Source organism: Conger conger, chromosome 1 (genome assembly GCF_963514075.1).
Source record: "Conger conger chromosome 1, fConCon1.1, whole genome shotgun sequence".
Lineage (NCBI taxonomy): Eukaryota > Metazoa > Chordata > Actinopteri > Anguilliformes > Congridae > Conger > Conger conger.
Genome location: NC_083760.1, coordinates 9,396,444 through 9,408,517, shown reverse-complemented (window position 1 = coordinate 9,408,517; position 12,074 = coordinate 9,396,444). Strand labels below are relative to the sequence as shown.

General features: G+C 45.1%; 1 protein-coding gene across 1 annotated transcript; it reads right to left on the bottom strand.

The window, feature by feature from the left end:
• Nucleotides 1-267: 267 nt before the first annotated feature.
• Nucleotides 268-6,919, bottom strand: zfp36l1a (zinc finger protein 36, C3H type-like 1a). The gene is made up of 2 exons (XM_061218322.1): nucleotides 6,743-6,919; nucleotides 268-4,219 (listed from the first exon to the last, which is right to left on the bottom strand). Exons 1-2 carry the CDS (start codon nucleotides 6,794-6,796, stop codon nucleotides 3,155-3,157), a joined length of 1,119 nt encoding a protein of 372 aa, XP_061074306.1. The 5' UTR covers nucleotides 6,797-6,919; the 3' UTR covers nucleotides 268-3,154.
• Nucleotides 6,920-12,074: the final 5,155 nt, after the last annotated feature.

Below are 12,074 nucleotides of genomic sequence, written 5' to 3'. Positions count from 1 at the left end.
GCGCTGCAAAAACAAAAAGCCAGATTTTTTTCGTTCTTGTTTTTTCTCAAAAATACGGGGTTTATTGGTTTAAACTGCAATCAGTCGTTACAAAACTCAATTTTATATCACCTCACATAGAAATTACTGTAGTGAACAGCAATGGCTGTTAAAAAAAAAAAAAAAAAAAAAAAAGAAAGAAAGAAAAAAATACATTCAACAGTTTACTTTCTTTGTGTCAGTCCTGTTAACCTCTCCATCAACTACTAGGAAAAACAGAACACTGAATTCTTTTTTTAACATCCATTTTTATCACAAAAAAAAGGGGAAAAAAGGCATAATTCCTCAGCTACCTGGAATGTTTACAAAAAGAGGCACTTAATGTTGGGGTGAGAGATCCAAACATCCAATCCAATACGGAAAAGACACTCACACTCTCTCTCACACTCTCTCTCACACTCTCTCTCACACTCTCTCTCACACTCTCTCGCTCACACTCTCTCGCTCACACTCTCTCGCTCACACTCTCTCGCTCACACTCTCTCGCTCACACTCTCTCTCTCACACACACACAGACACACACACACACAGTTTGGTCCCTTCGAGCACCTGTGACTGGGTAGGTGTTCGACAGTGTGACTAGGGGAGCCGTCTCGGGGTTGACGTCTCCCCGCATCACCACCAACCCAACGCTCAATTCACGCCTTTACATTTTAAGTTGCATGTTGTCACGACTTCTTCAAAAGCCACTGTAAACGGTTCAATTTGCGGAATGAATATATTTATCTTTTTTTTTTTTTTTATCAGGAATGGGCCCCATGTCACTTTAATAAAACAAAAAAAACAAAAACACATTCATTTTAAACCCTCCCCCAACTCAAGAAGATCCCTTTCTGAGGAAGGCACACATCTCGGCTTACAAAGTTGTGACAAGGAGCCCCGGACAGCTCACTATGCCGATTGTCACAGCCCTAGGTAAGAACAGTGAGGTCATGTTCTGGAGACTGAAAGGGGCCAATGAGAGCGCCCGGAAAGATCACAAGCACCCAATAAGGAACCAGCTGTTATGTTCTTGTTGGGGGTGGCGAGGGATTAAAACAGTGGATATTCGTTATGGAAAAAAAACACTTAGGAAAAATAACAGGAAATAACTGTTTCTGTCAAGGCAACACAGTTTGTAGGCTCTAAAAAGGTCAAAGTTGAGGAATGACAAGTGGCAGTACTAAAGATCCTGAAATTGCAGTCCAACAAGAGAAGAGCAAAAAAAAAAAAAAAAAACTACAATAAATAATCAAAACGCAAAACTTTTTTTGCATTTTTTTTTTTGCTTTAAATTAAGTTTCATTTAAACAATGTGTAGTTGCAAACGAAAGTCATTGTAGTATAATATATTAAACTGTGAAAAAAGGAAAAATGACAAAAGTTCACAATCTTTTTAGATTAATACGGAAGATCATAATTTAACATAAAAGAAAATATATTCTATCGTTTCATTATCCAGATAAATACAAACAAAATTAACAAAAAAAATGCATATGATCAGCAATAAATACGTTTTTTGATAAGTTAAATAAGCAGTGACAAGCAAAACCTTCCGTTCTGAAAGTTTTTCTCCAAACAATAACAGTAATAATAATAATAATATAATAATAATAATAATAAATCAAAAAAAAAGAAAAAAAAAAACAAAGAAAAAAAAAAAAAAAAAAAAAAAGACTAGGATGGGTACAAAGTGCTCCACAAAGTGGGCTCTGTGGGAGGAGGGCGTTTGGGTGGCTCCAGCCCAGAGGACAGGTTGGCACACAGCACCACAGAGTTCAGGCACTTCCTGCTGCTGGCAGATGGACGAAGCAGGGCCTTCGGAGGCAGGGGGCAGAAATCTAAACGTTACTAAAAGTTTACAAATAAAGTTTCCCTTCCCAATATACAGTGACCAGCAACAGGAGGAAAACGGCACAATTTTATCTCTTTTTTTGTTGTTGTTGTTGTTGTCGTCGTTTTGATTCCAAGGCCTCGCACGTTCTTGAGTTGCCGTGACGATGGATTGGGCCCGTAGCACCAAAATAAGAGTCTTTTTTTTTTTTTTCTCTCTTTTCTTTTTTTCCTGGCTGTTTCCGGAGCCCAATCTTAAATCTCGAAAGCGAAGTCTTTCCTGCAAACCTTCCTTTTTGTTCACTCGTTGACAAAGACCGGGCAGAGCTCTCGGATGGGAGAAAGCAAGCTACCGACGACAAAGAACAAAGGAGAACCGGAGTCCACACGTCCCAGCACATGCAGGATTAACCCCCAGGCACTTTAAAATGTTCACTTTTCCTTTAACTTTTTTTTTTTTTTTTTGCTTTTTTGTTTTTAGAAACTACACTTGAAGATAAGGCTGTAGTTGTAAATGTGCATTTCTGAGCATGCGTCCTCTTGCTCAAGGAGGAGGCCCTCAGTGGTAGTATCAAGCTTGGCTGGTAGAGAGAGAGGGAGAGGGAGAGGGAGAGAGAGAGAGAGAGAGAGAGAGAGAGAGAGAGAGCGTGAATCTTTTCCCCCAGGCCACGGCACCTCCTGCGCTGCTACACGTCGAGAAGAAAGACAGACGGTGCCGGGCCCGAGTTACAGTCCGATACCTTTTTCCAACACCGCTTTCTTTCCACTTCTTTTTGGCACGGTAACTCAAAAGGGAAGCATGGGGGAGGGGGTGTAGGAAAGAAGGTTGTGGGCAGTAAACTGGTAGGGATGGGAATGGGGGCAGGGATGTCCAAAAGAAAATGTTTTTGTTTGTTTCTAGAAAAAAAAGAAAAAGAAAAAAAAGATTCCCTTAATTCAACACGTGTCCTTCAGAAACTACGGTTCAGTGGGGAAGGCACATGCGTGTAAGTGTGTTTGTGATTCGTGGGAGGTTTAGAGGGGACTGATAAGAGGTCTCGGACCACTGTTCCAGAGAGCAAGAAAATCTGTTCTGGCACTTCAAATAAAAATATTGTATGAAAACTAAATCCATCCCATTTTGTCGGTATGTAAACAAGGCCAAGACGAGGGGTGGGGGGGTGAACGGGCAGGACGGGAGGTAGAGGGGAGTGCCAATTTCTCTTACACAAACTCCATCTTGTGTGTGTGTGTGTGTGTGTGTGTGCGTGTGCGTGTGCGTGTGCATGTGCGTGTGCAGGGTGAGAGGGGGCAGGGGGGGGCTTTAATCATCTGAGATGGAGAGTCTGCTGAAAATGGGGAGCCGGCGGGTGGTGTCCAGGATGGGGGACTCCGACCCGCTCAGGCTGCCCGAGCTGCTCTGGTAGCCCTCCTGGTCGGAGAGGGAGTCCGGCGGGCTGGGCGGGACCTCGAACATCTGCGGCGACTCCGACATGGGCCTGAAGAAGTAGGGCGCGGTGGGGGAGGCCGGCGGCTGGGCGGAGGGGTCGGCGTTGGCGGGCGCGCCCAGGCCCGGGCTGAACAGGTTGGCCAGCTCCTGGCTGGAGTAGGTGAAGGGGTTGCTGGGCCACTCGCCCAGGTCCTCGGCGGAGAAGATGGGCGGCGGAGTGACGGACGTGGGGCTGTCCTGCAGGCCGGCCGAGCTGGTGAAGCCGGCGAAGCTGTAGCTGTGGTGCAGCCGCGGCCGGTCCAGCTTGTTGGAGGCGGAGAGCGGAGGGGGCCCCCGGCGCTCCTCGGCGTTGTGGATGAAGTGGCAGCGCGGGCCGTAGGGGCAGAAGCCGATGGTGTGGAAGGTGCGGCAGAGCTCCGTCTTGTACTTGGGGTGCCGGCTCAGGCTGCGGAGCTCGTGGATGCCGTGGGCGAACTGGCACTTGTCGCCGTACTTGCAGGTGCCGTTCTCCTCGAAGGGCCGGCACAGCTCCGTCTTGTAGCGGCTGGAGTTCACCTGGCCGTTGCCGCCGGCGACGCCGCCGTTGTTGTTGCCGCCGGCGACGACGCTGCCGCACTTCTGCAGCAGCCGCTCGCCGGTCTCCGAGAAGGAGCGGTCGCGGAATCGGTTCTCCTTGTTGCTGCCCCCGCCGCTGCCCCCCGTGGAGAGCGAGGCCTCCACCTTCAGGCTGTTGAGGAACTGGTTCTGGTTGAACTTGGAGCTGGGCAGCGTGACCGAGTGCCGGCGCTGGTAGCCGCCCCCCGCCGAGGGCGTGCCCACCGCCTTCCTGTCCAGCAGAGGCCCGGCGGAGGTGGGGGGGTTGGCGCCCGTGCACGGGACGGCCATCAGGTGGGGTGCGCCCACTACGTTGTTGTTGTTGTAGTTGAGCATTTTGCTATTCTACAAAGACAAAGAGAGAGAAGGGGGGGGGGGAGGCAAACCATTACTTCCCAAATCCCAGGAGTCCGATGATATTCAGTACACAACCCCTGTTCCACGCTGCCCTCACCTCGAGCTATTTCTACTACAATTTATTTACGTTTGAAGAAAAACATGAGACGATATATTAATACAATGGAGTTCCTCCATTAAGGAATTATCCTTATCCTTAGAACTATCTTTAGAAGGGGGTAGAGGTGCATGGGTGTAGAGGGGCTGGTGAGATGGGGGTCTATGATACATTACAATGAAACGCAATGCCAACGTCTATGATACAACAATACAATGAAACGCAACGCCACCAAACGCACTTTTTCATCCGGGACGAAAATCCTGAGTAGTCATAGGAATTACGGTATGACAGAGCACAAGATAATGCCCACACAATGTGGCCTGGCCAGTTGTAGGTGATGAGTCAAAACCCGCGGCTGTTAGGCAACTACTGATGCACTGAAGATAAACGAATAATCTGCCGCTCTGCCAAACACTGTACAATTCCACGCGTTTTACATTATGGCCATTTCGCTCGCCAGCAAGTTTGTTTTTCATTGTATCACACTGTCACGTGAGTACAGAAACAAATCTGCCAGATTTATTACGACTTCTTCAATCGCTCGGTTAGGTGCGAACTATAAGGTACCGACGTCTCCAACTCTTGATCAAACCAAAACACTCAAATATACAAGAATTTCATTGAAGTATCAACGTCGTGATTGGCATTCACCACTCCAAAACAAAGTCCAACTATTTAAAATGTGCCTCGTCTACACTCGTTAGGTAGTCCACTAACGTACACGCGCACATACAGCGAACACGCTGTGTATTTTGCGGTCACATTCCATCACACAAATTCGAAGAGTGCATATTCCATTTCAAGCGTACAACTTGCACAGATTTTTTTATAAAAAGCACTATATTTAGCAATGTCCAAATGGTCGTCAGTTTCAATCATACGCGAAATTTAGACTGCAACAAACACTTTTTCTACACACAATTAATTCGGTTAGAGGCTAACATTTAGCTAGCTGTCTGTGCCTGTGGTTACTAGAACTTAAAAACATTAAGTAACTTTTGGAATTGCGTCGATGACAATGAACAATACAAATGGCTAGCTAGCTATATACAACGTGCAGAGCTGGGAGTCACATTTTAACTAGGTTAACTAGAATGACAGCTAAATTTGGTTAACAGTTGGCTAGCCAAAAAAATCCGTTGGACCGCACATATCAGGGGATAGCCAAATCTTGAAACTGTCAATTTGCTTCGTATAGATTTGCGGTCAATATCACACAAAACTAAAATGCCACGAGGTACCTGTATATCCAACTATCAGATGTAACTCTGTACCCTATGCAATGACAAGAAACTGATTTCCACCGAAAACCAATGAGACCATTTTGTGGACAGAATTGGCTAGCTACTGTTAGAGAATAGTCTCATGCATATATCAAATAAGCATGCACTGTATACAAGTGTAATGCACTGAACTGTCGCAAAGGAAGAAATCTACGCTGTGCGATGGCAAGCACGATGAGACTCAAAAGTGCGCCATACGATATGAGCACGCACTCGTGCAACTAAGCACAGCAATGCAAACGTAGTAACTTCGCGAAGACTAAAGTCTTACGGTCAACCGGAATATCAATTGGCTATCCAGTGAGTCAATCATAATTTAGGATCTTCTACTAGCGAGTACTTTTCCAAAGCTGAAGACGTAGCTAGCCAACATAACATTCCAATGCGTACGATTAGTTAGCTAGCGTTAGGTAGGCAGCTGCACGTTTGTCTAGCGATTTAGATAGCAGACGTTAGCAAACACCAAATGGATAATCAGTCGGACACCACGCAAGTTAACAGAAAGAGCGAACAACCTCAAGATCGTAATTAGCCAACGTTTGCCATTTGTTAGTCTGTCAGTAAATAAACAACACCATTGCCTAACCACGGTACACCAAATGTGCAGGATAAATTATCATGCTTAAATCCAACCAAAGAGGAATGGACATTACTATAAAGTTATTTTAGAAACCTGAACGCATTTAAATTGCTCTATATCAACAATGAATATAGTGGAAATCTTGTTTAGAAACATGCAAAATCATACATGGCTACAAACAACACTAAACACAGTAACGTTAACTACAAAATAGGAGTGCAGTCATCTATCTTATAAAGTCACCCTTAGCTACCCATCAAGCCCACCAGTCAAGAGATCTCGAGAGCTAGTGCTCGGCTAGCTAAGCTAGCAGCTAGCAAAAAGTTTTTCGGCGACAACTAACTTAAAAGTTGTCCACATATAATCGCACGACCATATGCATCGTGAGTAATCCAGAAAAAGTAATGCTGAAAACTCAAATATCTGCCACCCGAATGCATATGTCCTCGGGAATACATGAAACCTTAAAGTTTAGCCTAATTCTTTAGCTAACATTAGCACATGACCTAGCCGGCTGACAACTTAAAAAGTAAACTTTTGTCAAGTACCTTGTTTATCACTTCGCTGAAATCGAAGAAAGGCGACACCACGGCGGTGGTCATCTTTGTTGCACGTTAAGTTTAAATATAAAATAATAAAAAGATGTGTGACTAGCTAAACTTACAGAACTCGCAGTTTTATGGGTTCCACCTATATGTATTTTCTGCCCTAACAGAGAACCCCCTCTGTTCTGTTCCAGTTCCGTGCATTTCCTTTATAATCCGCTGCAGGAGGGGCTAATGTTTGATAGGCGTTTTTCTTGTGAAGCAATCTTTTTTTTTTTTTTTTTTTTTTTCTTCGCCTGCACTTTTGTTGCCGTCGCTCCCTCCTCCCTCGCACCGACTGGGAAAGGAAACGCAGTACTTATTATTCGAGTGGAAAAAAAAGAACTTGGTACGCGATTTCAGAAGTTTAACCGTTGCAGTTTCTTTAATAAAGTGTGCCCCATCTGTCCGTTCCCTTTTAAGAAAATACGCCCCTCTTTTTAATGAAAACTTAAATTGAAGAAAGAGCTTTGCATATCTGTTTCCTGATCGGAATAGCAATTCCGATATACTGATTTCCAGGAGTTAGGCGATCGCCATGTTTTCTTCCCTGTTGGTTAATCCGAGACAAACATTCACCCGAAGAAAAGCAAAGAAGCGACAGTCTTTTTTTGTGGTGTAGTAACGTTAATAGTAGGCAACATGTGCTAGATAGCAAGAAGTGTTGTCTGAAATTAGGTCGAGTTAAGAGTTTGGAGAACAAAACAGAATTGTAGTTAATACAAAGTCACTTATAAACTGACGAGTTGCCGTCTGAAATAACCAATTAACAACGTTACAGGTTACAAGAATAAGCGGTGATTGTTATTTAACGGTTGGCCAGAGCCAGGCTGAGTTTAAAGCAACGTTAAAGTGAAATTGGTAGCCACGAAGTCCGCCAATTCCTTCACATTGCACATGCACTTTATGTGCTCGGATGAATAAGACAATCCCAGGTCTTGCACTGATAAGTTGCCACTGTGATTTTGTACTGGTACAGTATAGCCAAATCCTGTCTATGGTGCACCAAGAAGTCTATTTAAATCTAATTTGGCCGAAGCATTGGTTCGCAGTAGTTTTATTAGTAAACAAAATCTGTTATATTCAAATTTTAATTTTTAATTTAGTGTTTTAATTAAGTGTGTCTATACGTTTAAGTTGACCTTAAACGTTATAGCTATTGGGACAAAAATGTCAGTGTATTTTACGCACTGAAAGTCTCCGAATCGCTTATGTCTGGTTTTTATTTTTTTTTAAAGGCAGGTAACTTTCAAATCCACGGAATAAAAGTCTGGTCAGGTCAGAGAATGCGTGTCTAGCCAGCTAAAGTTAGCTAACGTTACATAGCTTCACGGGACTGAACCAACCTGTTGTTGCCAGAGCGGGCTTGTTTACTTGGCTTAGTGGCTCAACGCGCAGCCAACATTCTCAGTGCTCTGATTCACGGTATAATTAATTTTCTTATAATTCTATGGACGAAACGTCATATATGGGACTGTCCCGAGGGCTCAACAGGAAAGAAACATTAACCCCATGTACAGCTGTGAATCTAGCTACAACTGTTGGATCAGTGAGCGATTAGTCGCGTTGATTTTGTGGTCAGACAGAAAAAAACTAACGTTAGCTTATTAACCATTTCGTGGCTGGTTTAGGTTGACACGAAATTACATGTTTGTCCAGCCTCCGATAATAAGGGTGCCCGTCTTAATTTAAAGGCTATATTCCCCTAACATGATATTTCGTTTATTTTATGTTATTATATCTACTTATTGCGATTGATATGAAGATCATCTGGTTAGATTGATTTCAATTAACATGAGCTGCTTTGAAAGTGAATGTACTTGATTTCCAAACAAAACGATGGCCCTCAACATAGCTGGTGTATCTGACATTTCTAATTACAGGGCATTTGAACATGGGGGAAAAAGGGTTTTTAGGCTGTAAATGAGAAGTACCTCATTTATGTCCATCATCTTTCTGTAAGCACTGCATGAGGAAATCCCCCCCCCCCCCCATCCAACACACACACACACACACACACACACACACACACACACACTGATCAGGACAGGAAAAACCTGAAAGAAGTAAGTCGTGTAAAACTGAGATGCAAATCACATTGACTAATGATGCAGTGCATTTATAATCCACCACTGTGACTATTTATAAACCTGGCCGGGTCACTCTCTCTCTCTAACCCTCCTTCCTGGGCCATGACAAAGCAATCGGGGAGTATGCACAGAGAGTCACTGCCAGGGTCGAGTGGCAAAATAAAAAAGGGGGGAATTGAAGGGGAAAAAAAAAAAAGTTGTTAAAGAAATTAGAGGAGAGTATAGCGTGAGGGAGAGATTTATGGGGGACGTTTATCACAGCAGAGTGGACCCCTGGGGAGGTAGAGAGCTGAGGCAGGAGCAGAAAAAGGACCCCCCCCTTCACCCCCCCTGTCTAAAAGCTTTACCTGCGGAGGACTGGGCTTTGTGTTTCTCCCAGGCTCAGATGTTTAAAAGATCCTGTTTTTATAAGCGGCTGGAAGGTGAAAGGCAATGTGACCCCTTTTGAGCGCACTATGACGTCACGTACAGCTGTCGGGCAGACACAAGTCCTGCCTCTAAACTTGGCTGGCTCTTACTGTTAATAACTTCTAATACAGGAACTGTCAGCTGAGAACATAAAGATTAAGATTAAAATTCAGCCACTCGGGGCCTTTATCGGGCGATAAAAACAACTGTGTTAGGAGTTTTTTTTTTTTTTTACAACTTGATGAAGGTGTGGTTTTAGACAGGAGGTTTATGAGTTTTGGTTGTGCAGGGGTAATTAATATGCATGTGAAGTGTTTCTCAACTGGCACGGTTGATTGACAGATGAACTGCGCCAGATCCAAGCTCTGACACCTGACTTGAGTTGGTGAGGTTGGTGATGATTCATCAAAACATGTTTTGGTTCCACCGCTACAGTGGGTACAAGGTTAGCAATGCGACGCAGTTACGCTACAGGCCTTTGGAGACTTTCCAGGGCAGAAGGCTCTTTTTTCAGAGTTGAATGTGTCTTTCCAGACTGCTTTGGAAGAAGTTCTCGCTGACTTCCATCACGGCCGATAGGCGTCGCTTGCAAACGATGTGAAATCTACGACCTCCGACCCCCGCCGTGAACCCGAGGAGCCGCGTCGCGGCGTCACACGCGAAGACCGCTGAGCTGTGAGCGGCCGCGGCTGCTGTTGGTAGCGTTCGGTCGTAGCCTCCCTCAGATCTGTTTCTTCCTTCCTCGCGGAGTGTGCTTTTAAAGGTCCCTGCCCTTCCCTGAGGTGGCCAGGGTTTCTGGGGGAAAAAATGCTGACTAGCTCTTCTTGTTATCTCACTGGCTGTTGTGCTGTTCCCGCTCGCGCTGTAACACTGTTGCTTCGGCGAGGTTTTGTTACAGTGGCAGACAGTCGCGCACTGTGATCGGGAAGGGAAAAGAGAGCTGGGTCTATTTCCCCCGGCTTAGGAATTTACTGGCAAAAATAAATATCTGTATGTGTGTGCAGCCACTACACACGATGCATGGAACTGCCTTCTAACTTCATCCTGAAATCCTGCAGTTCCCCTGTTGTCCTGCGGGTGGTGCTGTGTCTCCCTTTTCCCTGTTCCCACAGCTGTCTCTCCTCAGGGAACATGCAGGAAAGGCAGGCGTGCTCCTGGAGACCTGCACACACAGACACGAGACACATAAACGCTGGCCGAGCACTGATAGATTGCACTGTTTGATGGGGGAGCGGGGGGTGAGGGGGAGGTTTACAGTCATCCCAAAATCTATTGTTGTAATGGAGGTGTTTCATATCCTCCTGGATTGGGAGGCCCGCTCCTGCTTAATTAAGCTCTCAGCGGGCGTACTAACGAGGCTCGGACCAGGGCAGCGGAGGCCTGGCAAACTTCAGACCTAAACTGCCTGTGATTGCCCCTCATTCCTGTGATCTCACAGGAAGTAACTCACACTGCTGCAGATGAGGGCTAGGCTAAGAATTACAACTTTAAATTAAGAGTAAAAAAAAAACAGATCCATGCCGGGTAGCTGCCAGATTCAGCTACTCCCCTCCGGCTAAACAACAAGGTCATAAATTAGTTTTCTTCTCTCCCCCACGTTCGTACTCCTCTTTCTCTGGGGGCAAGGGGGGGGGGGGGGGGGGGTGTAACCTGAGTCCAGGTAAGTACTGTATGCTTAGTATGCAGTTAGAACCCTATATATTTAGTATGCATGTACAATATTATATCGTTAGTGTGCATATGGAACTGCAGTTACTGTTGAGGTGGTCAGTCTCCTTATGTTGTTTAAGGAGTTTTCATTCTCCATATACACACACAGGTACAGGTACTGATGCGTGCTGAAAAGTGGACGTTTATCTGTCCTTGAAGACCTTGAATTGTAATGTAAATCTTTTTTTGGAAGCTCTACATATTTTGGCCTGATAAAGGGTCTCTATCGAGAATCAGGGAGCTTCTTTGTGATATAGATGTGAAGGCAGGACTACACTCATAATGGTGGAAAAAGTGTCAAAAAAGGTACAAATGCTTGTTGCTGGGGTGGTACTTTATAGGTGCATAAAATTGTACTCCTTTCCAGAAATAGATAGCCAATTAGTACCTTTTTTACTTGGGAAATCTAGGTATTTGTACCCAAACAGAACATTACTGTACTTTCAGGGTACATTTGGGAAATTTGATCTCTGAAGAGCAAAAACGTACCTGCCCCCGTCACTTTGTTTCTGAACGTGTAGGACCACATCACATGGCAGAGGAGTGACACCGGGTCTGGGTGTGTGTGACGCGGAGGCCCGATAAGATGTCTCCCTTTCTCCGTCTCCATAAAGGACCTTCAGCTGTCCCCTTTGTCTCGAGCCCTTCAGCCAAGGTGCGCGTTCGCTCACACGTCTGATCTGACCTGACCTGCTATTCATGCTCCCCTTCTGCCCCAGCTCCCGCTCCCGAAGGCCTGGGTCCGTCTCCCGACCTCCTCGATAACAGGTCACCCCGGCAGCACACGTGACTCTAAACGCCTGCTCGTGCTGCTTCCTCTGCCTCTCGTGTGTACACGCTATATCAGGTCTCAGTAAAAAAAAAAAACGAAAAAAAAAAAAAAAAAAAAACTACGGATGGCCATCGCCATGGGAACACCCGGGGCTCCATGCAACAGGGAGAGAGTGCAAGGGCATAGTTTGCCTATATGTTTTTTATTCTTCTTTTTTTTTATTGGTCAGTTCATCCAGAGCAAGATAGTATTGTGACAAAATAGTTCCAACTTATTCAGGTTCTGATTTTCGCTTTCCATAACTGAAGGCATCTCC

Excerpts from the sequence above, each read along its gene's own strand:
- zfp36l1a (XM_061218322.1), bottom strand. The coding sequence starts at position 6,796 with ATGACCACCGCCGTGGTGTCGCCTTTCTTCGATTTCAGCGAAGTGATA. Across the intron at positions 4,220-6,742 it reads TCAGCGAAGTGATAAACAAG|AATAGCAAAATGCTCAACTA; the intron begins GTACTTGACAAA and ends TTGTCTTTGTAG.